The 27782-nt window shown below is 66.2% G+C and overlaps 4 protein-coding genes across 7 annotated transcripts; 2 read left to right on the plus strand and 2 right to left on the minus strand.

Moving 5' to 3' along the window:
• Window positions 1-1002: 1002 nt before the first annotated feature.
• PNMT (phenylethanolamine N-methyltransferase) lies at window positions 1003-4895 on the plus strand (the record flags this gene model as incomplete). Its single annotated transcript, XM_080359814.1, has 3 exons — window positions 1003-1156; window positions 1769-1976; window positions 4460-4895. The coding sequence occupies 3 exons, from the start codon at window positions 1003-1005 to the stop codon at window positions 4893-4895; spliced, it is 798 nt and encodes a 265-aa protein (XP_080215940.1).
• Window positions 4896-6357: 1462 nt separating this feature from the next.
• On the minus strand, window positions 6358-10092 carry PGAP3 (post-GPI attachment to proteins phospholipase 3). 4 transcript variants are annotated; one of them, XM_080359880.1, is made up of 8 exons: window positions 9881-10092; window positions 9059-9156; window positions 8819-8971; window positions 8203-8265; window positions 8024-8085; window positions 7812-7948; window positions 7521-7719; window positions 6358-6831 (listed from the first exon to the last, which is right to left on the minus strand). In XM_080359880.1, exons 1-8 carry the CDS (start codon window positions 10083-10085, stop codon window positions 6768-6770), a joined length of 981 nt encoding a protein of 326 aa, XP_080216006.1. In that variant the 5' UTR covers window positions 10086-10092; the 3' UTR covers window positions 6358-6767. The 4 variants fall into 4 exon arrangements, with proteins under 4 accessions (XP_080216006.1, XP_080216005.1, XP_080216007.1 ...); XM_080359879.1 differs by having other exon boundaries at window positions 8024-8100; XM_080359881.1 differs by lacking the exon at window positions 9881-10092 and having other exon boundaries at window positions 7812-7932; window positions 8024-8100; window positions 9059-9410.
• Window positions 10093-11428: 1336 nt separating this feature from the next.
• Window positions 11429-21842, plus strand: ERBB2 (erb-b2 receptor tyrosine kinase 2; the record flags this gene model as incomplete). Its single annotated transcript, XM_080359737.1, has 27 exons — window positions 11429-11504; window positions 14110-14261; window positions 14348-14534; window positions 15201-15338; window positions 15432-15500; window positions 16001-16113; window positions 16197-16338; window positions 16416-16532; window positions 16743-16869; window positions 16946-17019; window positions 17103-17193; window positions 17277-17476; window positions 18147-18279; window positions 18380-18470; window positions 18557-18717; window positions 18800-18847; window positions 18944-19082; window positions 19167-19289; window positions 19364-19462; window positions 19541-19726; window positions 19793-19948; window positions 20269-20344; window positions 20420-20566; window positions 20656-20753; window positions 20829-20999; window positions 21159-21432; window positions 21514-21842. The coding sequence occupies 27 exons, from the start codon at window positions 11429-11431 to the stop codon at window positions 21840-21842; spliced, it is 3717 nt and encodes a 1238-aa protein (XP_080215863.1).
• A 417-nt stretch (window positions 21843-22259) lies between these two features.
• On the minus strand, window positions 22260-25638 carry MIEN1 (migration and invasion enhancer 1). Its single transcript, XM_080359924.1, has 4 exons — window positions 25519-25638; window positions 24206-24303; window positions 23666-23742; window positions 22260-23343 (listed from the first exon to the last, which is right to left on the minus strand). Exons 1-4 carry the CDS (start codon window positions 25626-25628, stop codon window positions 23260-23262), a joined length of 369 nt encoding a protein of 122 aa, XP_080216050.1. The 5' UTR covers window positions 25629-25638; the 3' UTR covers window positions 22260-23259.
• Between the last annotated feature and the right edge of the window lie 2144 nt (window positions 25639-27782).

Raw genomic sequence — 27782 nt, forward strand, 5'->3', positions numbered from 1 at the left:
CATCCCATCTGCATCCCTGTCCTCATCCCTGTCCCAATTCCATCCCTGTCCCCATCCCATCCCGATCCCATCTGCATCCCATCCCCATCCCTGTCCCATTCCTGTCCCCATCCCTGTTACCCATTTTGTCCCCACCCCTGTCCCCATCCCATCCCATTCCGTCCCCATTCCTGCTACCCATTTCGTCCCCACCCCATCCCCAAGCCATCCCCATCCCATCCCCATCCCATTCCCATCCCTGTCCCCAACCTTGTTCCCATCCGTGTTCCCCATTTCACCCCCATCCCTGTCCCAATTCCATCCCCACCCCTGCTCCATTCCGTCCCCGTCTCATCCCCTTCTCCCCACTGCTGTCTGTCCTCCTACAGCTCCGGAACACGTGGGATTTGGGCACTTTAATCCCCCCCTCCCCAAAAAATCCATAAGCGGGTCCCATCCTGCCCCTTATCCCAAGGAGCTGGGAGCTCTGCTGAGGTCCAGCACCCTCAGCTCACTGGTGACGGAGGAACCGGAGGGAGCCCCATCCCAATCCCATCCCGGATGATATTCTCTTGGGACACTCATTGCGGGGTGGGGTGGTGGGGGGGCTGTCCCAACCAGGACACCCACACCTGGAGATGGGGGTGGGGAGTAGGGGTGTCCCAACCAGGACACCTACATCTGGAGATGGGGGGGGGGGGTGTCCCAACCAGGACACCCACATCTGGAGATTGGGGGGGGGGTGGTGTCCCAACCAGGACACCCACATCTGGAGATGGGCGGAGGGGGTCAAAAGCCTCAGGCCGCAGGAGCCAGGATTCCCGTCCCCCCCATTTCGAGGAGGACGGACCATCATCGCTCATCTCCGGCGTCCAGCCGCGTCCCCCCCGGGCGCTGGCGCTAACCTGGTTATCCGCGATGGATGGCACCGGCCGCAGCGCCCGGCGCGGCCCCCCCGGCCCGGCCGGGGTTATAAAGCGGGCGCTGCCGCCCCCGCCGCCCCCGCAGCCGCCGCCCCTCGCCATGAGCAGCTTGGCCGCCCTCCGCGAGGGCTACGAGCGCTTCGACCCCCGCGCGTACCTGCGCAACAACTACCTGCCCCCCCGCGCAGACTTCTCCTCCGAGGAGTTCGTGGTGCCCTGGAAGCTGCGATGTCTGGCCGAGACCTTCGCCAGCGGTGAGGGGGAAACTGAGGCACGGGGGGAACTGAGGCACGGGGGGAAACTGAGGCACAGGGGGAACTGAGGCACGGGGGGGAACTGAGGCACGGGGGGAACTGAGGCACAGGGGGAAACTGAGGCACGGGGGGAAACTGAGGCACAGGGGGGGAACTGAGGCACAGAGTGGGGGAACTGAGGCACAGGGGGAACTGAGGCACGGGGGGGAAACTGAGGTATGGGGGGAAACTGAGGCACAAGGGGAAACTGAGGTATGGGGGGGAAACTGAGGCACAGGGGGGAAACTGAGGCACAGGGGGGGAAACTGAGGCACAGGGGGGAAACTGAGGCACAGGGTGGGGGAACTGAGGCACAGGGAGGAACTGAGGCACAGGGGAAACTGAGGCACAGAGGGGAACTGAGGCACGGGGGGAACTGAGGCACAAGGGGAAACTGAGGCACGGAGGGGGAACTGAGGCACGGGGGGAAACTGAGGCACAGGGTGGGAGACCCCTCGGCACCCACCCACCACCTCTCAACCTGAGTGGGACCCTCTTGGTTGTCCCTGTCCCCCTGCCGGTGCCTGGCTCATTGTGGGACACCCCCCTCCGTGTCTCCCCCCCCAACGCCAGGTGAGATCCGGGGGCGCACGCTGATCGACGTGGGTTCGGGTCCCACCATCTACCAGCTGCTGAGCGCCTGCGACCACTTCGAGGAGATCGTGGCCACCGACTACCTGGCGGTGAACCGGGAGGAGCTGGGGCGCTGGGCGCGGGGGGACCCCGGCACCTTCGACTGGACCCCCTTCATCCGCCACGTCTGCAAGATCGAGGGGCGCGGGTAGGGCTGGGGACACGGGGGACAGCGGGATGGGTGACCCTGCTGGGAGCCCTGTGGTGTCACAGCCACGTGGCCCTGGGGACGTTGGGGTGATCCCTATAGGACGGTGTCCCCAAATCCCCAGATGATAGTGCCCCAAAATCCCCACCGTTCCACAGCCTCGTGTCCCTGCAGACACCGGGCTGATCCCTGCAGGATCGTGTCCCCAAATGCCATGGGATCACAGCCCCACATCCCTGAGGATGCTGGGTTGATCTCTATAGGATCATGTCCCCACATCTCGTGGGATCACAGCCCCACATCCCTGAGGATACTGGGTTGATCTCTATAGGATCGTGTCCCCAGATCCCGTGGAATCACAGCCCCACATCCCTGAGGATGCTGGGTTGATCTCTATAGGATCGTGTCCCCAGATCCCATGGGATCACAGCCCCACATCCCTGAGGATGCTGGGTTGATCCCTATAGGATCATGTTCCTAGATCCCGTGGGATCACAGCCCCACATCCCTGAGGATGCTGGGTTGATCTCTATAGGATCATGTCCCCAGATCCCATAGGATCACAGCCTCATGTCCCCACAGATGCTGGTCTGTTCCTGCAGGATCCTGCCCCTGTGTCCGTGGAGACAAGTTGATCCCTCCAGGATCCTGCCCCCATGTCCCTGTGGATGTTGATTGATCCTTGTGGGATCATGTCCCTATGTCCCTAGAAATTCTGGGCTGATCTCTGTGGGATCTTGTCCCTATGTCCCTGTGGATATGAGTTGATCTTGTCGCCACGTCCTTGTGGATGTGGGTTGATCCTTGTGGGATCCCACTCCCATGTCCCTGTGGGTGCTGGGTTCATCTCTGCGGGATATTGTCCCTATGGATATTGGTTGATCCTTGTGGGATCTTGTCCCCACATCCTTGTGGATGTGGGTTGATCCTTGTGAGATCCCACCCCCATGTCCCTGTGGATGTTGATTAATCCTTGTGGGATCACATCCCTATGTCTCTAGAAATGCTGGGTTGATCTCTGCAGGACCTTGTCCCTGTGGCTATCGGTTGATCCTTGTGGGATCTTGTCCCCACATCCTTGTGGATGTGGGTTGATCCTTGCGGGATCCCGCCCCCACGTCCCTGTGGGTGCTGGGTTCATCTCTGCGGGATATTGTCCCCATGTCCCTGTGGGTGCTGGGTTGATCTCTGTGGGATATTGTCCCCATGTCCCTGTGGGTGCTGAGTTCATCTCTGTGGGTATTGTCCCCATGTCCCTGTGGGTGCTGGGTTGATCTCTGCGGGATATTGTCCCCATGTCCCTGTGGATGTGGGTTGATCTCTGTGGGGTATTGTCCCCATGGGTGCTGGGTTGATCTCTGCGGGATATTGTCCCCATGTCCCTGTGGGTGCTAGGTTGATCTCTGTGGGGCATTGTCCCCATGTCCCTGTGGGTGCTGGGTTGATCTCTGTGGGGCACTGTCCCCATGTCCCTGTGGGTGCTGGGTTGATCTCTGTGGGGCACTGTCCCCATGTCCCTGTGGGTGCTGGGTTGATCTCTGTGGGGTATTGTCCCCATGTCCCTGTGGGTGCTGGGTTGATCTCTGCAGCATATTGTCCCTATGGATATTGGTTGATCCTTGCGAGATCCTGCCCCCATGTCCCTGTGGATGTGGGTTGATCTCTGCGGGGTATTGTCCCTATGGATATTGGTTGATCTCTGTGGGGTATTGTCCCCATGTCCCTGTGGGTGCTGGGTTCATCTCTGCGGGATATTGTCCCCATGTCCCTGTGGGTGCTGGGTTGATCTCTGCGGGATATTGTCCCCATGTCCCTGTGGATGTGGGTTGATCTCTGTGGGGTATTGTCCCCATGGGTGCTGGGTTGATCTCTGTGGGATATTGTCCCCATGTCCCTGTGGGTGCTGGGTTGATCTCTGCGGGATATTGTCCCCATGTCCCTGTGGGTGCTAGGTTGATCTCTGTGGGGCATTGTCCCCATGTCCCTGTGGGTGCTGGGTTGATCTCTGTGGGGCACTGTCCCCATGTCCCTGTGGGTGCTGGGTTGATCTCTGTGGGGCACTGTCCCCATGTCCCTGTGGGTGCTGGGTTGATCTCTGTGGGGTATTGTCCCCATGTCCCTGTGGGTGCTGGGTTGATCTCTGCAGCATATTGTCCCTATGGATATTGGTTGATCCTTGCGAGATCCTGCCCCCATGTCCCTGTGGATGTGGGTTGATCTCTGCGGGGTATTGTCCCTATGGATATTGGTTGATCTCTGTGGGGTATTGTCCCCATGTCCCTGTGGGTGCTGGGTTGATCTCTGCGGCATATTGTCCCTATGGATATTGGTTGATCCTTGCGAGATCCCGTCCCCAAGTCCCTGTGGATATGGGTTGATCTCTGCGTGACATTGTCCCCATGCCCTGTGGGTGCTGATCCCCACCCCATCCTGCCCCACATCCCCACGCCCCTCATCCCCACGGGACCCCCCGATCCCCGCAGGGAGCCGTGGCAGGAGAAGCAGCGCCGGCTGCGCCAGCGCCTGCGCCGGATCCTGCCCATCGACGTGCACCAGCCGGACCCCCTGGGCGCCCCCCTGCACCCCAAAGCCGACGCCATCGTCTCGGCCTTTTGCCTGGAGGCCGTGAGCCCCGACCGCGCGGCCTTCGCGCGGGCCCTGGCGCACGTGGCGTCGCTGCTGCGCCCGGGCGGCCACGCGCTGCTGCTGGGCGCCCTGGGCGAGTCGTTCTACCTGGCGGGGGCCGCGGCGCTGCCGGTGGTGCCGCTGGCGGAGGACGACGTGCGGGCGGCGCTGAGCCACGCGGGGCTGGCGCTGCGCGACTTCCGCTCGTACGCCATGCCGCCCGCCCTGCGCACCGGCGTGGACGACGTGGACGGCGTGTTCTTCGCACACGCGCAGAAGGTGCTGGAAGGATGAGGGAGCACACCTCCCCCCCCCCCCCCCCCAAAAAAGAAAGCAGGGGTACCCCCCCCCCGCCACCCAAACAGGGACATCTCCCCTAAGAGGAACCGCTCCCTAAGGATGGACACCCCTCCAAATAGGGATATCCCCATAAAGAGCGACACCCCCCCATCCCAAACAAGGACCACTCCCTAAGGAAGGGAGGGCAGTCCCCCCAAGAGGGGCACCCCCAAACACGGACACCCCCCAAAAGGGACCACCCCTAAAGAGGGAACTCCTCCCCAACAGGGACACCCCCAAACAGGGACACTGCCAAATAGGGACACCCCCCAAAAGGGACCACCCCCTAAAGAGGGAGCCCCTCCCCAAGAGGGACACCCCCAAACAGGGACACCCCCCAAACAGGGACACCCCTTCCCAAGAGGGACACCCCCAAACAGGGACACCCCCCAAACAGGGACACCCCTTCCCAAGAGGGACACCCCCAAACAGGGACACCGCCAAATAGGGACACCCCCCCAAAAGGGACCACGCCCTAAAGAGGGAGCCCCTCCCCAAGAGGGACACTCCCAAACAGGGACCACCTCATAAAGAGGGAACCCCTCCCCAAGAGGGACACCCCCAAACAGGGACACCCCCAAACAGGGACCACCCCCTAAAGAGGGAACCCCTCCCAAAGAGGGACACCCCCAAAGATGGACATCTCCTAAAGAAGGGCAACCCCCTGCAAATAGGGACACCCCCCCCCCCCCCCCCTAGATAGGGACCACCCCCCCAAAGAGTGACATACCCCCCCAAAGAGGGACAACCCCTAAAAATAGACATTCTCCCAAACAAGGACCCCCCCCTCACTTAAGAGGGACCATCCCCTAATGAAGGGCAGCCCCCCAAAGAGAAACTCCCCCCAAACAGGACACTCCCCAAAGAGGGACCATCCCCTAATGAAGGACCATCCCCAAAAAGTGACACCCCCCCAAAAAGAGGGAGCTCCCCCAAAAAGAGACACTCCCCCAAAGAGGGGCCCCTCAAAAAGGGACACCCCGCCTGGGGACCCCCCCACCGTCACCCCAAGATTTTGTGCCACCAAGCCCCGGTGTCCCCACGATGTCCCCAATAAAGCCTGAGCTGCACGGCACAGCCTGGCAGTGATTTGGGGGGGGGCACCCACAGATCCTGGCGGGGGCTCAGGATGGGGCGGGGGGTGCACATGGATATGGGGCACGGGGGGGGGTTTGGTGTGCACCATGGGGGGGGGCACATGATGTGAGAGCAGGGTGGGAAATGGGGTACAGGGTAAACATGGGGGGCCACAGCGTCGGGGGGGGACAGGCAGGCGATACCCAGATCAAACAGCTTTATTCACACCCCAAAACACACCCAGGCAAGGGGGGGCAGGGGGCGCATCCCCGGGGGGGGGTCACAGCCCCTCTGGCGGGGAGGGGGGGGTCACCCCCAGCCCCAAGGCACCTCCAGCCCCATACACACACCCCCTGCAAAATCCAGGGGGTCCGACCCCCCCACTTTGTGCACACAGCCCCCCCCCCCCGCCACGTCCCCCCCGGGTCCCTGTGGCTTGGGGGGGGGCACCATTGCCACCTCGCGGCTGCCGCGCTCCACGGCAGGGACGGCTCAGCACCGACACGCAGGGAAACGGGGGGGCTCAGCTTCCCCCACCCCCCCACAACCCACGGGGGGGGACCCGGCCCCCCCACACCCCAGGGAGGGGAGATGGGGGCACAGGGAGGGGGGGATGCAGAGAGAACATCAAACCTCAGAAGGCAACGGGGGGAAGGAGATTGTGAGTGAGGGGGACAAGGGGGGGGTCACTTGGCACCGGGCAGGACCGCGGGGGGGGGCGAAGGGCTGTGCGACCCCCCCCCGGTAGCTCTAGTCCACTTTGCAGAGCTCGGCCTTGGCCTTGAGGAGGTAGAGGCTGTCGTCCGTCAGGAAACTTGGGGGGGGAAGGATGAGGGCTGGGGGGGGCCGGGGGGACCCCAGTTCTGCAGCCCGACCCCCGGGGAGGAGGGTCCCCCCAGTACCCCCATTTCAAGATGAGGGGGGCACTGAGTGTCCCATAGGCAAGAGTGGGATTCCCATCCCCCCCCACCAGCACCCCATGGGACAAGGGGGGGCACTCAGCATCCCATTGACCCTTAGCACCCCAATTTCAAGAGGGGGGGGCACTGTGGATAAAAGTGGGGTCACCAGCACCTCAGTTTTAAGAGGGGAGCACTGAGAACCCCGTGGAGGAAAGGGGGGACCCTTAGCACCCCAATTTCAAGAGGGGGGGGCACTGTGGATAAAAGCGGGGTCCCCAGCACCTCAGTTTTAAGAGGGGAGCACTGAGAACTCCGTGGAGGAAAGGGGTGACCCTTAGCACCCCAATTTCAAGAGGGGGGGCACTGGGGACAAAAAGGGGGGTCACCAGCACCCTCATTTCAAGCGTAGGACTCCCACCCTCCCCATGGGAAACAGAGAGGCCCCCAAAACCCCAACTGAAACTATAGGAAAGCCTGGTGTGCCCGGCGCTCCTACATAAAAGTGGGACCCCCCAGCACCCATATTTTAAGACAAGCCCCTCCCAGCACCCCTATTTTAAGACAAGCCCCTATTTTAAGGGCGGGAGGGGGGGTCACCAACCTGTAGAAGAGGACGTTGAGGGGGATGGTGCCGATGTGCCAGAGCGCGTGGGCGTCCAGCACCCAAAACAACGGGGGGAAGTCGAGGAGCTCGAGCAGCGCCAGCGCCTGCAGCAGCAGCACCACGGCCGCGCACTTCCAGCCGTGCGGCAGCCGCGTCCGCGCGCACCAGCGCAGCCACCACGCCACGTTCAGCAGCCCTCGGGGACACCCAAAATAGCGGGGTTACCGGGGGCACCACCCCAAAGAGGGTACAAACCTCCCCACCCCAACCCCGGCGACGGCTTCTCACCGATCGCCGCGTTCGCTGCCATGTTGTAGCCGTAGTCGAAGCGGACGAGGGTCAGGTAGGAGATGTGGGCGGCGAGGATGAGGAGGAGGAAGGCTCTGAGGATGCTGATTAAGGCCGGGCGCTGCAGCCCCAGCGTCCTGCGGGGAAGAGGAGGAGGAAGGAGGGCGCTGGTTGTCACCGCCGGCGTCGCCGGTGTCCCCGCGGTCACCCACCTGACGCCGCAGAGGTACACGGAGTGCAGGACGACAGCCGAGGCGCAGAAATAGTCCAGTTTCTGCAGGATTTGGGGCTGGGTGAGACAGGGGGGGGCGGCACACTGTCCCCCCCCAAAACGCTGAGCAGGACCCCGGCGTGGGTTTGGGGACAGAAGGTGACAAAGGCCACCACTCACCTCCGTCACAGCCGTGTCCCTCGTGTGGAAAACGGTGGACCAGAACCAGGCGTTTAAGGAGACCTGGGGGAGACCGAAAACCCCAATTTCAAGAGAGGGGGCACTGGGGACAAAAGAGGGGTCCCCAGCACCTCAGTTTTAAGAGGGGAGCACTGAGAACCCCGTGGAGGAAAGGGGGGACCCTTAGCACCCCAACTTCAAGAGTGGGGGCACTGTGGACAAAAGTGGGGTCAGCAGCACCTCAGTTTTAAGAGGGGAGCACACACAGACTGCGCAGCCCCCCCATGCCAGCTGAGTGTCACCTCCCTGCCAGGGCATGTCCCAAATCAATAGGGAAGATAAGCACCCTGAAAATTGGTGCCGCTGGCCAGAGCGTGGCGTTTGCTAATTAATTCAATGAGTTAATTACATTAAAAACCCTCGAGACCCCACTCTCGGGCAGAGGACGCCCTCCAAGTCCCCTTGTCACCCCTGCAATGTGGGGAGACCCCTGTGACCACGGGGGCTGCGAGGAGACCCCCAAATGAGAATGTGGGTGCAGCAGAGCCCCCATGGGGAGGGGAAAAGGGGAAAAACAAGGGGGAGAAAGGGGGGAAAAGGGGGGGTCAGGGCTCACCCAGGCGAAGGCGACGCAGGTGGGGTACATGGGGGACGCGGCGGGGACGGTGGCTTTGTAGCGCAGCAGCATGACGAAGCCGGCCAGGCCGTTGAGGAAGGAGGCGAAGGCGGAGGCCGGTTCCTGGAAGAAGAGGAACCGCCAGAACGGCCACTGCAATGGAGAGCGGAGTTTTTTGGGGGGGGGGTCAATAGGGGACCCCAGTCCCCTCCCGGTGCGTCCCAGCGCCCCCCAGCTCACCTTGCCGTGGAACTGGGGCACCCTGTGGCCGCCCTGCATGTAGAGCCGCACCGTCAGCCACATGCACTCGTACTTGCAGTCGTCGCGGCAGGTCCAGCCTGTGGTCGGGGGGGGAGCAGTGGGAGCGGGGGGCGGATGCTGTGGCCCCCCAGTCCCTCCCAGTATGGACCGTCATGCTGTGTGGTCAGAATGCTACAGGTACTGGGAGCGCCACGATGCAGTTGGGGTGATGGGGAGCTGGGGGGGGGGACATTCTGTGTGGCTGGGGGTCCGCTGCTGTGCTGGGGACAGGTAGGACACCCAGAGCTTCCTCCAGTGACTCCCAGTACAGCCCAGTGTCCCCTCCCGAATGGTCCAGTGACCCACTAAATGACTCGACATAGGCTAGCACCTCCCCCAGCAAAACCCAGTGTCCCCCAGTACAGCCCAGCACCCCCTAGCCTGGCCGCAGACAGCCCCAGTGCTTCCCAGCGCCGCCCCAGTCCAGCCCAGCGCCGCCCCAGTCCAGCCCAGTGACCCCCAGCACAGAACAGTAATGGCCCAGTGCCTCCCAGTACGGCCCAGCACCCCCCATCTAGGCCACAGCACAGCCCAGCGGCTCCCCAGTCCATCCCAGCGCTCCCTAATCCGTCCCAGTCCATCCCAGCGCTCCCCAGTCCCTCCCAGTGCCGGATCCCGTCCGCACGATCCAGCCCCGCCCGCCCAGGCAGCCGCTGCGGGGGCGTGGCCTCCGTGGAGGGCGTGGCCCACGGGGTAGGCGCGGTCTCACTTTGGGGGCGTGGCCCGGAGCGGCAGCCAATGGGCGCGAGGTGGGGGCGGTACCTGTCAGGCCCATGTAGAGCGGCTGGCGGGCGCGGAAGTGCCGCAGCGCCGCCCCCGAGCAGTTCTGCCGCTCGCAACGGCCCAGGCACTCCCGGTACAGCGGCTCCCGGTCACCCTGCGAGCCCCGGGCCGGGCCTGGCGCCGTCGCTGCCCCGAGCAGCAGCAACAACGCGGCCCGAGCCGCGCTGCCGCCGCCGGCCGCCATCGCCGCCCGGCCCGCCCCCTTCACTTCCGGCCCGCCCCGGAAACGGGGGACGGCGCGGTGCACTGTGGGATATAACGCCCTCTTCGGCCACTGGGATGATGGGATACAGTCCCCCAGGGCGGGAGGCTCATGGGATATATCCCCCCTATGGGCACCTTCTGCAGAGGCTTCTGGGATATACTCCCCCACCTGTGCACAATGTCCCCTGGGGGGCTGCCGGGCCCCGGGGGGGTGTGTGGAGACTCCGGCCCCCCGTGGGGCTCGGGGCCGCCTGGGGCCTGGGGACAGCACAGCTTCGGCTGCCCCTACCTCGGGCTGGGCCCTGCAGGCTCCGGCCATGCGGGAGCCGGGGCGGGGCCCGTGGGGCGAGGACCCCGAGGTGGCCGCGGTCCCTTGGGGTGCCAATGGCTAGAGACGGGGCGGACGTGCCACCCCTGTGCCCTCCCCCGGGGTGGCCACTGTCCTGCCTTCGGGTGGTGGTGACAGGCTGGCTCCTGTCTCCATGGAGCCATCACTCCTGGGCACATGGGGGTTCCAGCTGCCCCAGCACTGGGGCTCCTTCTCCAGCTCCTCCCTGGGGGGCTGCGGGTGGCCCAGTGACATGTGTGAGAACACGGGATGGGGACATGGTGGGGACAGGCTGCCCCATGTGGGGATGCCATCCCGGTTCTTCTTGGCTGGGGGTTTTGGGTGGGTGGGGGGGGTCCCCGTTGCTGTCTGTGACCATCCCAGAGGACCCGTGTCCCAATGTCCCCCCCTGTGCACCCAGGGCAGCAAAGTATCTTGTGCCAGGGTGGGGGACAGGCGCCAGCTCCAGGCCACCTCATTGGGGACCCATCGCGTGCTGCTGGGGTGTCCCTGCACCCCGGGACTGTCCCCCACACGCACCCCTGGGATTATCCTCATGTCCCCAACCCCAGGAGTCCATTGCTGTCCCCTTCCCCTGCACGGGTGACACTCACAGCCCCAGCGGGGCAGGTAAGGGACAAGGACGGGGCTTTTCTCCCCGCCGTGACGCCTCCGCACCCCAAAACCTGCAGCCGCTGCAGCCCCCTCGGGGTGCGGGACCCCGACACCACCGGCTCGGGGGGCGTCCCGCACCGGGACGGGTTCGCTGTCCCCCGGGGGTCCCGATGCTCCCGGTGCAGCGGGGGCGGCGGGAGCGCGCGCGGGAATGGCGGGGGGGGGAGGGGGGGGGCGGGCGCGCCCTCCCCCGGGGCCGGGAGCGCGCGGCGCGGCCCCGCCAGGCGGAGCCCGGGAGCGGCGGGAGGCGGCGGCTCCGCACCGCAAACTTTCCCGGAGCGGCCGGCGGGGGCCATGGGCCGCGGCCCGCGCTGAGCACCATGATCCCCGCCGGACGCTGCCTCTGCGCCGGGCTCCTGCTCGCCGCCCTCTGCGGCCCCCCCGCCGCCGCCGAAGGTGGGTCCGACCGCACCGGGACCGGGACCGGGGGTGGGAGGGGTCACCGGGGAGCGGGGGGACACCGGGGAGCGAAGGGACAGCGGGAACAGGGAGGACACGGGGCCGCAGGAGCGGCCCCCCCGGGGGCGGCGGGACTTTGTGCAAAGTTTTGCACCGGAGCGACCGACACCGGGGGCACCGGGGGAGCACCGGGGGGGACCGGGAGGGCACCGGGGAGCACCGGGGGGGCAGTAAGCTGAGGGTCCGGCGTGCACGGGGTCTCCTCGGTTGAAAGTGACGGGACCTCCCCGGTTCCTATCCCTCCCGGTGCCCCCTCGGTCCCCCCCGGTTGTCCCGCACCGCGATCGCCTGCAGGGACTGGGGGGCCGGACTGGGCTGGACTGGGAGGCGCTGGGCCGGACGGCGCTGCCCTGCCCGCTCTGCCCCGGCCCCCCCAGGCGGGACGAGCCCCGCGTCCGCTGCCCCGGGAGGAGTTTGGGGAACCCGGTACCGCCCCGAGGAGCGGGGACCCCCCCGGCTGCAGCCAGCGCTCCGGTAACTCCCGGGAAAGCAGGGCCGGGGGTGGGCACCCCAAATTCCCGGGGGTTCCCTTCTCGGCACCACGGGGAAGTTTCGGGGTGCAGGGCAGGGAGCCGCGGGGTGCTGGGGCAGGAGCGGGTGGGTGGCTGGGTGGGTGCGTCCCCGTCGCTCCCATCCACATTCTCGACGTGCCGCACCCTGCCCAGCCCGGAGAGCGGCCGGGAGGGAGCGGGGAGCAGCCCGGGCAGGAGCGCTGGCCCCGGGCCTCGGCGGGGACACGGCTGGCAGGGGACAAGGACGGGGGTGGTGGCCCCAAGGTGGCCACCAGCATCCCCAGAAGAGGCTGGCAGGGGGACAAGGACGGAGGTGGTGGCCCCAAGGTGGCCACCAGAAGTGGCTTGCGGGGTTTGAGACCCGCGTTGTGGGGGCAGGTCCGGCACCGGGGGTGTTTTGGGAAGCAAGTGCCTGGTGGGGATGAGCGATGCAGGGTTGTGGGGCAGGGACATGGGGACATGCAGGGTTGTGGAGCAGGGACATGGGGACATGCAGGGTCCCCTCTGCTCCTGGCACCCCATGGCTTGCCCTGCTCAGAGGGTCCGTGCCTGAGGAGCTCCCAGCTCTGCGTTGGGGACACACTGGTGTGTCCCCATGTCCCCAATGCCGTCCCTTGGGCCGGATCCTTGTATTGGCCGGGAGGGGATGACCGGCAGCCCCAGCTTGGTGACAACCAGGGCCAGTGCAGCCCTGTGGGCACATGGCCAGTGGCTCTGCCAGACCCCTCGGTGGCCACCTGCGGGCAGACGTCCCGTTCCGTCCCGTTCCGCGGTGGTGCTGCCCACAGGGACAGGTCACTGCCTGCCCTCCCGGTGCCCGGCTGGGGACCAGGGGTAGCCGGCAGGACCGGGATCCCACCAGGATCCATCCCCGCTCCCGTCCCACCTGCCCTTCGCCCGGGACGGCCAGCACCCCCTGCCCGTGCCGTGGGGCAGACCTTGAGCTTTGGCCGCTCGCTGCGATGCCACCGTTTCCTCCTGGGGGGACCCTCCGTTGTGCAGCCAAAGCCACTGCAGTGGGCTGAGAGCTGAACCCCCAATTTGGGGGGCACCCCCTCCGTGCCCGGGGGCTCTCCGTGGCTCGGTGGCCGTGCAGCGGGCAGAGGCAGCGGCTGGCAGCCACGAGGCCGTGCAGGCAGCTGCCGGCACCAGGGGCTGTCACTCAGCCACGGCGTGGCCGGTGGCCCCTCCAGCCAGCACAGGGACGCCAAACCCGGGTGGAGGACAGAGAACGGCTGCCTGACCCCCCTGTACCCCGGTGTCCCCTTGTCCCATGCGCAGGGAGGGGATGGCGGTGGCACCGGCGCGGTGGCAGGGGGATGTCGGAGCGGAGCTGGGGTGCCGGGGTCTGTGGGGGCCGCAGGCGCGCCGGGGCTGGGCCGTGCCCGCCAGCCCTGCGTCACCGCTGCTCCCCAAACACGCCCGACCTGAAAAGGCGGTTCCTGCCGGGAGCGGGCGGCCGGGGGCCCCGGTGCCACCCATGGCCGTGACTCACCCGCCCAACACGGGGCCCAGGGCGGGCTCCCGCACCCCAAACCCGTCCCCCGACACCCCGGGGATGGTCCCCTGGCCAGAAACCCCCCATGGGACGGGGCCAGCCGGGCTCTGGCAGCCGCCACCGCTCAACAATCGGGTCTTGTCTCGGCGCGGCCCCCCCGCCGGCGTGGGCAGAGCATTCCTGCCCGCGGCCCCCGCTGCGGCCCCCGGCACGGGGCACCCGAGGCGGGGTTTGCAGCAAGACCTGGGTTTGCAGGTCCCGGCTCAGCCCCCGACACCCACCGCGGGGACAGGGTGACACGGGTGTCCCTCGTGCGGGGGGCCGGGTGCCAAAGCGGGAGCAGTTTTGCCGCGTGCCGGGGCGGGAGATCCAGGAAACCCATCGGAAGCTGTTGGGAGATAATCGTCCATGTATCTCCGGATCCGCGGCGTTTCCTGCGGACGCCGGTGGTGCCACCGCAGGGTCACTTTCCCGCGGGGGCGAGGATGAAGGGGACGGGACCCCCGGCTGAGCTCCCGCTGTGTCCCCGCAGTCTGCACGGGGACCGACATGAAGCTGCTGCGTCCCTCCAGCCCCGAGAGCCACTACGAGACCCTGCGGCACCTCTACCAGGGCTGCCAGGTGGTGCAGGGCAACCTGGAGCTCACCTACCTGCCCCCCGACGCCGACACCGCCTTCCTCAAGGTGCACAAAAGAGGGGAAACCCCCCCCCCGGGGTGGGGCACGGCGGGGGTCTGGCTGTGCCCCTCACAGTGTCCCCTTGTCCCCAGGACATCAAGGAGGTGCAGGGCTACGTGCTGATCGCGGAGAACCAAGTGAGCGGGTTGGAGCTGCAGAACCTGCGCATCATCCGGGGGACGCAGCTGTTCCAGGAGCGCTACGCCCTGGCCGTGGTGGGCAACGCCGGCCCCGCCGGCACGCCGGGGCTGCGCCAGCTCGGCATGAGGCACCTCACAGGTCAGGGACACCCTCCCCGGGTGGGGGCTCCTGCCGTGGGGTGCTGGGGGGGCTGCGGGTCCCTGCCCGGGGTGCTGGTCCCCAACAGTCCCTGCCTGGAGCGTTGGGTCCCTGCCCAGGGCTGAGTGTCCCCATGGGGCTGCAGGTCTCCCCAGTCTATGTCTGGGTGTCTCCATGGGGTTGCAGGTCCCCATCCAGGACTGGGTGTCCCCACGGGGCTGCAGGTCTCCCCAGTCTTTGTCTGGGTGTCCCCATGGGGTTGCAGGTCTCCATCCAGGACTGGGTGTCCCCACGGGGCTGCAGGTCTCCCCAGTCTATGTCTGGGTGTCTCCATGGGGTTGCAGGTCCCCATCCAGGGCTGGGTGTCCCCATGGGGCTGCATGTCGCCCCATCCATGCCTGAGTGTCCCCATCGGGCAACAGGTGCCCCCAGTCCATAGCTGGGTGTCCCCATGGGGTGACAGGTCCCTGTCTGGGACTAGGCGTCCCCACGGGGCTGTATGTCCCCCCCATCCACAGCTGGGTGTCCCCATGGGGTGACAGGTCCCCCCAATCCATGGCTGGGTGTCCCCATGGGGTGGCAGATCCCCCCTGTTCACAGCTGGGTGTCCCCATGAGGCTGCAGCCCGCCCCCCCATGCTGACCCCCCGTACCTGTCCCTGCACAGAGATCCTGAAAGGGGGGGTGCGCATCGAGGGGAACCCCCAGCTCTGCTTCCAGGAGACCATCCTGTGGGCCGACATCTTCCACCGGCACAACGAGCTCCGTGGCGAGACCCTCGTGGAGAGCGCCCGCAGCCGCAGCTGTGAGCACCCGGGGGGCTGGGGGGCGGGTTGGACCCAGGGAAGGGGTTCGGGGGGTTGCCAGCCCCCCCTGCCGTCACCCCCCCTCTCCGCAGGTCCCGACTGCCGGGCGCTGTGTCCCAACGGGCACTGCTGGGGCGAGGGGCCGCAGGATTGCCAGACTCGTGAGTGCAGACACCTCTGCCCCCCCCGGCACCCCCAAACCCTGCCGGCCCCTCCAAAATCTCTGGGGACCCCCCCTCCCTCTGCATGTCCCTGCCCCATTGACCCCAACTCACCACCTCGCCACCCCAGGGACCCTCTTGCCTCCCCAGTCTCCCCATGGGCTCCCCAGAATCCTTGCTCTGAGGACACCCACTTACCCCCCAAATCCCTGTCCCATTCTCACCTAAATCCTGCCCCCAGAGACCCCCTGGACCTCCTGCTTCCCCCCCGCAGCTCCCCAGCATCCCTGCTCTGGAACCCCCCCACCTCCTCCCCCTTATCTGACCCATTGTCCTCTACTTGCCACCCAAATCCTCACCCTGCTTGGGGCTCCCATCACCCCCTTCCCTGGGAATCCACCTACACCCCATCCCGGGAACATCCCCTGGGGAGGAGGGGGAGGCATTTGTGGGGTCCTCGTCCCCATAGCACATCTCTGTCCCTGTCCCCCCCCACGCAGTGACCAACAGCATCTGCCACGGCTGCCCGCGCTGCAAGGGCACGAAGCCGACGGATTGCTGCCACGAGCAATGCGCCGCCGGCTGCACCGGCCCCAAGCACTCCGACTGCCTGGTGAGCACCCGGGACAGCGGGGGGACCCGCGGAGACACAGCCCGGGAGGTGACATCCGCCGTTGTCCCCCCCCCCCAACTCAGGCCTGCCTGAACTTCAACCGGAGCGGGATCTGCGAGCTGCACTGTCCCCCCCTCGTCATCTACAACTCGGACACCTTCGAGTCGGTGCCCAACCGCGACGGGCGCTACACCTTCGGTGCCAGCTGCGTCAGCCAGTGTCCCTGTGCGTGTGGGGGCAGCGGGGGGGACATGCTGCTGAGCCACCGCGGTCCTGACCCCCTCCTCACCCCCCCCCCCCAGATAACTACCTGGCGACGGAGGTGGGATCCTGCACCCTCGTGTGTCCCCAGAACAGCCAAGAGGTGACAGTCAACAACGTCCAGAAGTGCGAGAAGTGCAGCAAACCCTGCCCGGAGGGTGAGCAGCCCCCGCTTGGAGCCCCACCTTGGCACCTGGGGGAGCCCTGCAGACCCTGCGGTGTGCTGGCCATGTCCTAAGGGGGGTCCCTGGGCTGCTGGCCAAGCGCTTTGGGGGTCCCTGCATGGCTGGGGAGGCAGGAGCAGTGAGTGTTTTTGGGGGAGCGGGGGTCCCGGCGGAGCCCCCCAGCCCTGCTGTGCCCCCCCGCAGTGTGCTACGGGCTGGGGGTGGATTTCCTGAAGGGCGTCCGCGCCGTCAACGCCTCCAACATCCAGCACTTCAACGGCTGCACCAAGATTTTCGGCAGCCTGGCCTTCCTGCCCGAGACCTTCACTGGGTAAGGACCCCCCCACAAGCCCACAGGTGGCCCCTGGGACCCCCACCCCCTCCAACCTCCCTCCTGTCCCCGGCAGAGACCCCAGCACCAACACACCCCCCCTGGACCCCAAACTGCTGCGGATCTTCGAGAGCCTGGAGGAGCTGACGGGTGAGAGCGGGGGGAGCCGGGGAGCTGTGAATGGGGCTGGGGGGCACACAAGGGCGGTGACAGTGACACTCATCTCCCCACAGGTTTCCTCTACATCGCCGCCTGGCCCCCTGGCATGTCAGACCTGGGCGTCTTCCAAAACCTGCGGGTGATCCGGGGCCGAGTGTTGCACAAGTGAGCGGGGTTGTGGGCACGGTGGGGGACGTGGGGGACGTTTCGGGGGGTGTCTCGGTGCTCACCCGGCGGTGTCTCGGCAGCGGCGCCTACTCGCTGACGCTGCAGGACCTGGGGGTGCGGGCGCTGGGGCTGCGCGCCCTGCGCGAGATCAGCAGCGGGATGGTCCTCGTCCACCACAACCCCCAGCTCTGCTTCCTGCAGAAGGTGCCCTGGGACAGCATCTTCCGCAACCCCCGGCAGCGCCTCTTCCAGACCCACAACAAACCCCCCGAGCAGTGCGGTAAGTGGCACCCGGGGCGGGGGGAATGGGGTTGGGGGGAGCTGGTGGATCCCCCCATGGTGCTCGTAGAGAATGTTCTGGGCGCTGGGGAGGCCAAACCATGGATCCTGGGGGCACTTTGGGCCAAGGAAGCCCTTGAGGTGCTGGAGCGAGTGGAGAGAAGGGAACGGAGCTGCTGAGGGGCTGGAGCACAAGTGTGATGGAGCGGCTGAGGGACCTGGGGGTTCAGCTGGAGAACAGGAGCTGAGGGGAGACCTTCTGATCTCTGAACTGCCTGAAAGGAGCTTGGAGCCAGGGGGGTCGGGCTCTGCTCCCCAGGAACAAGCACCAGGAGCAGAGGAAACGGCCTCAAGTTGCGCCAGGGGAGGTTGAGGTTGGATGTGGGAACAATTTCTTCCCCAAAGGGCTGTGGGGCATTGGAACAGGCTGCCCAGGGCAGTGCTGGAGTCACCAGCCCTGGAGGGCTGGACAGACGGACATGAGGCTCTCAGGACATGGGGCAGTGCCGGGGGTGGGTTATGGTTGGACTCAATGATCCTGAGGGGCTTTTCCAACCAAAACGATCTTGTGATCCTATGAAACCTTCTGAGGCTGCACTCCGTGCCACTGTCTGTGTCACTGACGTGTATGTCTCGGTCGTTGTCACCTACGTCTGTGTGTCCCCCCCCAGAAAGCGAGGGGCTGGTCTGCTCCCCGCTCTGCGCCCACGGCCACTGCTGGGGCCCCGGCCCGACTCAGTGTGTCACCTGCCAGCGGTTCCTGCGGGGACAGGAGTGCGTCGCCTCCTGCAACATCCTGGACGGGTGAGCAGGGAGCCCGGGGCCGGCGGGCAGAGCCCCCCACACCACGGGGGCTCCGGGACCCCCATCCCTGCGCCCGCCCCACGGTCCCTTCTCCCCGCAGAGCCATCCGTGAACACGCCAACGGGACGCGGTGCCTGCCCTGTCACCCCGAGTGCCAGCCCCAGAACGGCACCGAGACCTGCTTCGGCTCTGTGAGGACATGGCGGGACGGAGGGGGGGTTTGGGGGCCGCCCCGGACGCCTGGGTCCCTCACCCCCCCCGCTGTGTCCCCCCGCAGGAGGCGGACCAGTGCGTGGCGTGTGCCCACTACAAGGACGCGCAGCAGTGCGTGCGGCGCTGTCCCAGCGGGGTGAAGGCGGACGCCTCTTTTGTCCCCGTCTGGAAGTACCCAGATGAGGACGGTGTCTGCCAGCTCTGCCCCACCAACTGCACCCACTCGTGAGTCGGGTTTGGGGGCTGAATGGGGAAAGAGGGGGTCACAGTGCGATGCTGACGTGGGGGGTGTTGTTGTGTCCCCAAGGTGCACGATCCGGGATGAGGACGGGTGTCCCGTGGATCAAAAACCGAGGTATGAGCGCCCTGTGCCACCCTGACCCCCACCCCTCGGGGTGCTGGGGGGCTCCCCTAGCAGGGACCCCCACCCCGCTCACCTCCTGTCCCCCAGCCAGGTGACATCCATCATCGCCGGCGTGGTGGGAGCTCTGCTGGTCGTCGTCCTCCTGCTCATCACCGTCATCTGCGTCAAGCGCCGGCGGCAGCAGGAGCGCAAACACGCCATGCGGCGCCTGCTGCAGGAGACCGAGGTGGGGACATGGGAACCCCAGTGCTGGGGGGGGGTCAGGAGTGCGGCTCTGGTTCCCCCTCACCCACTCGTGTGTGTCCCGCAGCTGGTGGAGCCGCTGACGCCCAGCGGGGCCCTCCCCAACCAGGCGCAGATGAGGATCCTCAAGGAGACAGAGCTCAAGAAAGTCAAAGTTTTGGGCTCCGGTGCTTTTGGCACCGTCTATAAGGTGTGTGGGGGTTTCACCAGCGGGGTGGGGACATCCCTGCTCTGCCCCCCTCACTTATATCCCCCCATTCCTAGGGCATCTGGATCCCCGACGGCGAGAGCGTGAAGATCCCGGTGGCCATCAAGGTCTTACGGGAGAACACGTCACCCAAAGCCAACAAGGAGATTTTGGACGTGAGTGTTTTGGCGGTGCCGGGGGGCGAGCGGTGGCCCCCCCGCCCAGCCTGACTGGCCCCTTTGCCCCCCCAACAGGAGGCCTACGTGATGGCGGGGGTGGGCAGCCCCTACGTGTCGCGGCTGCTGGGCATCTGCCTGACGTCCACGGTGCAGCTGGTGACGCAGCTGATGCCCTACGGCTGCCTGCTGGACTACGTGCGTGAGAACAAGGACCACATCGGCTCCCAGGACCTGCTCAACTGGTGTGTGCAGATCGCCAAGGTAGGACACGGGGTCCAGGGGGACATGGGGGGGACCCGGGGCCAGGCTGATGTGTGCTGTCCCCAGGGGATGAGTTACCTGGAGGAGGTGCGGCTGGTGCACCGAGACTTGGCCGCTCGCAACGTCCTCGTCAAGAGCCCCAACCACGTCAAGATCACCGACTTCGGGCTGGCCCGGCTGCTCGACATCGATGAGACCGAGTACCACGCTGACGGCGGCAAGGTGGGGCTTGGGGAGGTGGGGACCACGCTGCGTCCCCCTGGGGACAGCCAGACCCCCCCAGTCCTGCCCATAGAATCATCAAATCGTTTTGGTTGGAAAAGCCCCTCAAGATTGCGTCCAACCGTTTCCCATGTCCTGAGAACCTCATGTCCGTCTGTCCAACCCTCCAGGGCTGGTGACTCCAGCACTGCTCCGGGCAGCCTGTTCCAATGCCCCACAGCCCTTTGGGGAACAAATCATTCCCAGTTTCCAATCTAAACCTCCCTGGCACAACTTGAGGCCATTTCCTCTCATCCTTCTCTCCGTCTGCCCTGTCCCAGGTCCCCATCAAGTGGATGGCACTGGAATCCATCCTCCGCCGGCGCTTCACGCACCAGAGCGACGTCTGGAGCTATGGTACGTCAGGGTGACCCCGTCCCCGGGCTGGCAGGGGACCTGTGGCACCGCTCACCCCTGTCCCTGTCCCCACAGGTGTCACCGTGTGGGAGTTGATGACATTTGGGGCGAAACCCTACGACGGGATCCCCGCTCGGGAGATCCCGGATCTGCTGGAGAAGGGCGAGCGGCTGCCGCAGCCGCCCATCTGCACCATCGACGTCTACATGATCATGGTGAAATGTACGGGGAGGGGGACAAGGACACGGGGCTGTGGTGGCACCTTGCCCCTCCCAGCCCTGACATCACCCGGTTCTCACCGCCCCCCCCAGGCTGGATGATCGACTCTGAGTGCCGACCCAAATTTCGGGAGCTGGTCACCGAGTTCTCGCGCATGGCCCGTGACCCCCAGCGCTTCGTCGTCATCCAGGTACGCGGCTCCCTGGGGGTCCTGCCCCCCCACCAGCACCCCGAGGGGGGCACTAACCACTCACACCCCCCCTAGAATGACCTGGCGGGGCTGCCGGGCTCCATGGACAGCACCTTCTACCGCGCGCTGCTGGAGGAGGAGGACATGGGGGACCTGGTTGACGCCGAGGAGTACCTGGTCCCTCACCAGGGCTTCTTCAGCGCCGAGAGCTCCAGCGCCTACCGCAGCCGCATCTCCTCCACGCGGGTAGGTGGGGGGCAAGGGGGAGCCCCCTCTTTGCTGCCAGAGGTGACCCCAGTGCTGGCGGGGGGGATGCGAGGTGTAAATCCCTCCCACGGGCACCGGGACGGGTCCCTAGGTGTGGGGTGCCAGCGCCTCACTCAGTGCCCCCCATGCTGTCTCCAGAGCACGGCGGAAACCCCAGCTGATGCAGAGGAGGGTGAAGGTTTGGCCGCCTTCCCCTTCCCCTCCCCGGGGCTGGCGGAGGGGCCAGAGGGTCCCGTGCTGGAGCCACCGGAGGAGGACGGGGGGACCAAGGGGGTCCCGCAGAGCGGGGGCGCGCGGGAGCCCGGCTCCCTGCCCCGCTACAGCGAGGATCCCACAGCGCTGGCGGCCGAGGACGGCGAGAGTCTGGACCCCGAGGGTGTCACCCCCCCGGCCCCCCGCACCGCCATGCCAGGTAGGGAGGGGGACAAGGGGGACCCTGCATGGGGGGGCAGCAAGCCCGTGGTGGTCCCTACCGTGTCCCTTGTCCCTGCAGAGTACGTGAACCAGGCTGCAGAGCGGCGGTCACCCCCCCGGCACCCCCGCGTGTCCCCGTCCCCGCCGGACAAGCCCAAGGGACACCAGGGGAAGAACGGGCTCATCAAGGACACCACGAACCCCTTTGCTGGGCCCTTTGGCCACGCCGTGGAGAACCCGGAGTACCTGGCCCCCCCCGGGCCCTTCAGCCAGGCCTTCGACAACCCCTACTACTGGAACCAGGACCCCCCCAAACCCGGCGGCCCCGAGAGCGGCCCCGGCACGACGCCCACAGCCGAGAACCCCGAATACCTGGGCCTGGCCGGCCCTGACAATGCGGCCGCGTAGGGCTGGGGACAGACCCCCCCACTTCGCCAAGGCAGCTTGGGGGGGATGGCACGGCGAGCTATGGGGCTGTCCCCTCTGCCCGGTGGCTAATGCCACGCACTTACACCAGCCACCGAGCACCCAGGACGCTGTGGGACACTCACGGGGACTGGACAGTCACCCTTTGTGCCAGGCGTTGCTTTGGGGACCCCCATGCTGCGCTGAGCCTGGGGACACACAGCCCATCGCCGTCACCCCGAAGGCTCCGATGCCACCACCCCCCTCTCCAGGCTGTCCCTGTCCCTCGCCGCCCCCCATACCGGTGCCCCCGCCGCGCTGGGACACACGGACTTGCACTGAGAGCGGACGGACGCCAGACGCGCGTCGCAGCTCCTCCCGGATTCTTTTGAAGCCGACTGTACCGCACCGAGATGTATATTTGATAATTGTACATTGTTTTTTTATTACTTCCTTTGTCTGCGTGGTTCCTCCTTCCTCCAGCGCAGGGGACCCGGGGTCACCTCCTGGGGACAATCGTGTCCTTTCCCTCAGCTGCCACCACCCGTGGAGGCAGCACATGCTTTTTGGGAGGGTAGAAGTCCCGATCCCACCGGGCAGGCAGGAGCCAGGACCTCATTTAAACCCATTTTCATGCTTCGGTGCCTCTTTCCCCCCGCCCGTGACCAAGGGACACGCGAGGGGCCAACCACCTTCTCCTCCGTCCTTTATTCATCGGGTTTATACACGGTATAGAATAAATAGGGGGGGCCCCTCAGCCGCCCCTGGTGAGGGGCAGAGTCGTTACGGGGGCGGGAAGCTCAAGGACGGGGCTGGGGGGGAACTAGTGGCTGTTAAATAAACCTCTTGGCCGTGGGGACGGAGCCGAGACGGGGTTCCCATGCCCGGGGGGGGCAGCCGGTCCCCGCTGCCCTCACACCAGTTTAAACAGTGACAGGAGAGACTTTAATTATTAACGAATCGCACTAAAAGTTGCGAGTGAGTGGTTTTTCCTCTGCTGGAGCTGCCAAGTCCCCCCCACCACACCTGGCCTGGCTCCCCCGAGGGCTGCGAAGACAGTTTGGTGGTGGGGTCCCCAAATCCGCAGGGGCTGAGGGAGGGGAGAGCCCCCCCCCACACTGCTGGGGGGAGGCAAAGGCAGGCAGAGAGCCCCCCCGTAGCGATGGGTCAGGCACGGCGGGGACATGACCCAAAGGGACCGGCCAGAACGGCCCCCCCAGCCCAGTGACACCAGTACCGGCAGCTCTGCCCATCCCAGCACTCGCCCCCAGTTACCGGGGAGGGTCCTGACGTTGCCACATCGCCCCAATGTCCCTGGTCCCCCCCGGATGTGCAGGAAGCAAACGAAGGCAGCGTGAAGCTGGGGGGGCCAGTCGGAGGTCACTAGTGGGCGCTGGGAGGTCCCAGCCGGGCGCGGGGGCTACAGGATGACGCAGGGGGGGCGGCTGTTGGTGATTTTCTCCAGCGGTTCCCCATTCCTCGCTCGGCGAATCGCTTCAATCAGCTGAGGAGACAAGAGGGGGGGTCAGGCAGCGCCGTGGGGGCAAATCCCGGCCATGCCAAGGCAGGAAGCCCAGGAACCTTTTTCTCCCGCTCCCCACACTGCTGAGGGTCGCTCCATACCCCAGCAGGACCTGCGGCAGGTCCTGGCAGCGTGGTATGAAGGGGAACAACACCTGACGGGATCGTGAGCGTCACCAGAGCTCGGGGAGAACTGGCGGGTGAGGAAATGGGGATGTCGAGGGAAAAACAGGACATGGGGGAGGTCGCTGAGAAAATAAACCTGCCTGTAAGTGACACAAGGACCCTGCAGGGCCAGTACTCACGTCCTTCTCGTAGGGAAATCCTCCGTTCTCCAGCTTGGAGAAAACCAGCTGCCCGTTGATCTCAATCTCAAAGGCACCTGAAAAGCACCCAGGGCCAAACTGTGAGCTGTGTCCCCAACCTGCACAGTGTCACAACCCCGTGTCCCTGCCCTGTATGGTGTCACCAACCTCCCGACCATCCCACTGCCGTTCCTGCCGCACCGAGCCCCAGCACAACCACCCGGGAGGCACAGACACCGCGGTGTCACCCCCAACGGCAGGACAGGGCTGGCAGAGCACACAAGGCGCTCCCAGAGAGCCCGGGGGGGCTCCCGTCCGCCCCCCAGGCTCCAGTGTCTCTGCATGCCCCGAGGCCTGGGTGAGGGGCAGCCCCCACAATGTGCAGCATTCAGCAAGGGTACAACCCCCCACCAGCCTCACCACAAGGTCTCCACCAGCTCAGCCCCCCCAAACCAGAGCTGACACCCTGCACTGCTGTGGAAGCAGGCGGGGGTCACCCAACCCGCAGCGCAGCCCAGCAGGGCCCCCCCGCAGCCTTACCGGTGCCCCCTAGGCGGGACTCGATCTCGATGTCGGGGTACTCCTCCCGCACCGCGCTCGCCAGCTCTTGGTACGTGGGCTCGAAGCCACAGGGCTCGCTGGGAGTGGGGGGGCAGGTGAGTGGAGAGCACAGCGGGGGAAGCCCCCACCACCCTGCTCAACCCCTCCCCAAAGCAGGGACCCCAGCCCCCTCTGGCACCCTCACTGGGAAGAAGTTTCTTCTCATATTTAAGTGGAACCTCTTGTGTTCCAGTTTGAACCCATTGCCCCTTATTCTACCACTGGTTGTCACCCAGAAGAGCCTGGCTCCATCCTCCTGACACTCATCCTTTAGATATCTGTGAACATTTTTTATTACTCCCTTTGTCTGCGTGGTTCCTCCTTCCTCCAGTGCAGGGGACCCGGGGTCACCTCCTGGGGACAATCGTGTCCTTTCCCTCAGCTGCCACCACCCGTGGAGGCAGCACACGCTTTTTGGGAGGGTAGAAGTCCTGATCCCACTGGGCAGGCAGGAGCTGGAACCTGATTTAAACCCATTTTCATGCTTCGGTGCCCCTGTCCCCCACACCGTGACCAAGGGACACGCGTGGGGCCAACCACCTTCTCCTCCGTCCTTTATTCATCGGGTTTATACACGGTATAGAATAAATAGGATATCTGTGAACATGAATGAGTCCCCCCTCAGTGTCCTCTTGTCCAGCTCCAGAGCCCCAGCTCCCTCAGCCTTTCCTCACACGGGAGATGCTCCACGCCCTGCAGCATCTTGGTGGCTGCGCTGGACTCTCTGCAGCAGTTCCCTGTCCTGCTGGAACTGAGGGGCCACAACTGGACACAAGATTCCAGGTGTGGTCTCCCCAGGGCAGAGCAGAGGGGCAGGAGAACCTCTCTGACCTACTGACCACCCCCTTCTAACCCACCCCAGGTCCCATTGGCTTCCTGGCCACAAGGGCCCAGTGCTGGCTCAGCCCACAGCACCCGGGATTCCCAGCTGGTCTCCCATCCAAGTACTGACCGGGCCCGACCCTGCTTAGCTTCCCAGATCAGACGAGATCGGGCGTTCTCAGGGTGGTACGGCTGCATATATTATATATATATATATATATATATAAGTTCCCCAAGTATATCCCGATAGTATCTGAACTGAACCCTTCTTTCAAGGGCAGAGCAGAGGGGCAGGAGAACCTCTCTGACCTGACCACCCCCGTTCTATCCCACCCCCGGTACCGTTGGCGTCCCCGGTTCTCGGCCGCCGGCAGCGCCGCGAGCCCCGCAGGTGGCGGAGCGGCCCATCCCGCGGCCGGCGCGGTGCTCACCAATACTCCACCACGATGCGGACCCGCCGCTCGGCCCCGGGCCCCGTCCCGGCCGCCGCCGCGGCCGCGGCCGCCGCCGCCGCCGCCGCCTCCTCCGCCCCGCCGCTCATCGCCGCTCGCCCGCCGCTTCCGGGTGCGCCCACGTGACGCGGCGCTTTCCGGCTGCGCGGCACCGCCTCCTCTCGTCTGCTCCCGCCGGGCACCGCCGCGCCACCTGCTGGAGGGAGGAGCGCACAGCGGCGGGGCCGCGCTCGCCCGCCGCGGCCCCACGGAACCCGCGGGGACCCGCAGCGACCCCGTGGGACCCGCGATGACACCGTGGGACCCGCAGCAACCCCACGGGACCCACAACCACCCCCTCAAATACCCCCATGGGACCCGCAGCCGGCCCCGTGGGGACACCCACAGACCCCAAGGGGTCACCCGCGGACCCGTGGGACCCTTGTGGAACCTTCAGCGTCCCTCGCGGGGACCCCCTGAGCCCCCCATAGGAACCTGTTTGGGGACTCTGTGTCCCCAAGGAGCCCATGAGGTCACCCACACCCCCTGTGGGGACACACACAGCCCTTATGGGGACACCCACAGACCCCCACGGGGGCACCCACGGGCTCTATGGGGCTCCCACGACTCCATGGAGCTCCCCCGCCCCCAGGTCCCATGGAGACCCTCAAGAGCCCCCACAGACCCCCTAAGGGACCCCCACAGGTCCCCCCATCCCACAGCCCCCCCACGGGGTCCCTCCCAACCCCAGAGGACGCTGCCACCTGCATGAGACCTCCCCTGAGCCCCCCCCCACGCCCCACGGGGTCCCCACCCGCGCCAGTGGGTGCTGACCCCATGGGACCCCCCCACCCCACAGGCCAATTTGTGGGGTCCCAGGGGAGCCCCAACCCAAACCTCACAGCCAGGGAGGGGGTCTGGCATGGGCCACCCCCAGGACAGCCATGTCCCCCCCCAGCTCCTGGGGTGACCCCAGTGCATTGTGGGAAACTCCCCATCACCGACACGGGGCGGTGGGCTGTGGGTTTGGGGGGCTCAGACCCCCGGGGTTCAGAGTGGCCCAGGCTGGACACCCCGTCCCGGTGCCGGGGGGCTGGGGGACACCCCCGGGTGCCGGGGGGGCCGGTGGCGGGTGGCCGGCCCGGGGCGCAGTGATGTCAGGCGGGGGCGGGAGCTGGCGCAGGTAGATAAAGCCGGGGAGAACAGGAATCCCCGGTCCGGCGGGAGCCTGGCGGGACGCGGCGGGCGCCTGCAGGTAGGAACGGGGCCGGGCTGGGGGTCCCCGGCGCCCTGGGGACCATCGCCACCCCCGGGGACGTTGGCTTTGTCCCTCCGACCTGCCCCGTGTCCCCCTTTGCCCCTTCCCTCCCGCCTTCCTCCCTGCTCTTCCTCCTCCTCCGCCGTCCCGGCACAGCCTCACCGCCGCCACCGCCGCCCCGCAGCCTCCGCACCCCCGTCCCGCCGCCCCGGCACCCACCAGGACCCCCACTCACCATTAACAGACCTGGGACCCCCGTCCCTTAGCCTTGGTGGCCCTGGGATCCTGTCCCCTAACCCTGGTGGCCCTGGGATCACATCTTATAGCCCCAGTGGCCCTGGGACCCCATCCCCTAACCCTCACCCTGTCCCTCAACCCTGGTGACCCAGGGAACTCTGTCCTACACCTCTGGTGGCCTTGGTCCCCCTGTTCCCTCACCTGGTAGCCCTCAGACCCCATCTCATAGCCCTGGTGGCTCTGGTCCCCCTGTCCTGTAGCTCTGGTGGCCCTGGGACCCCATCCCACAGACTTGACGACCCCCTGCCCCGCTGTCCTGCTGACTCCATCCATGAACCCTGGTGGCCCTGGGACTCTGTCCCCTAAACCTGATGGCCCTGGTCCCCCTGTCCCTTAACCCCGGTGGCCCTGGTCCCCTTGTGCCATAGCCCCAAGACCCCAGTTGCTCTGTTTGTCCCAGACCCCAGGGACACTCTGTGTGTCCCCATCACCCCATCAGAGCCCGGTCACAGCCATCAGGACAGCACTGGCACCGGGGTGACCTGAGGCCACGGTGATGGGCTGGCAGGTTGGTGACAGGGCTGTGCCGCTGTCCCAGGGTCCTACAGGGACCCCACCTGTCACATTCCCCTCGGTGTCCCCTGCACCCTGTTCCACTGTGGGCAGCGTCACCCCACCTGACCCCTGGTTGTCCCCAGTGTCACCCAGGGCTGGGCCAGGCAGGGGGACGTGGCACAGCCAGGGCAGAGGAGCAGGGACAGACCGCTGA

This window comes from Nesoenas mayeri (genome assembly GCF_963082525.1).
Source record: "Nesoenas mayeri genome assembly, chromosome: 26".
Lineage (NCBI taxonomy): Eukaryota > Metazoa > Chordata > Aves > Columbiformes > Columbidae > Nesoenas > Nesoenas mayeri.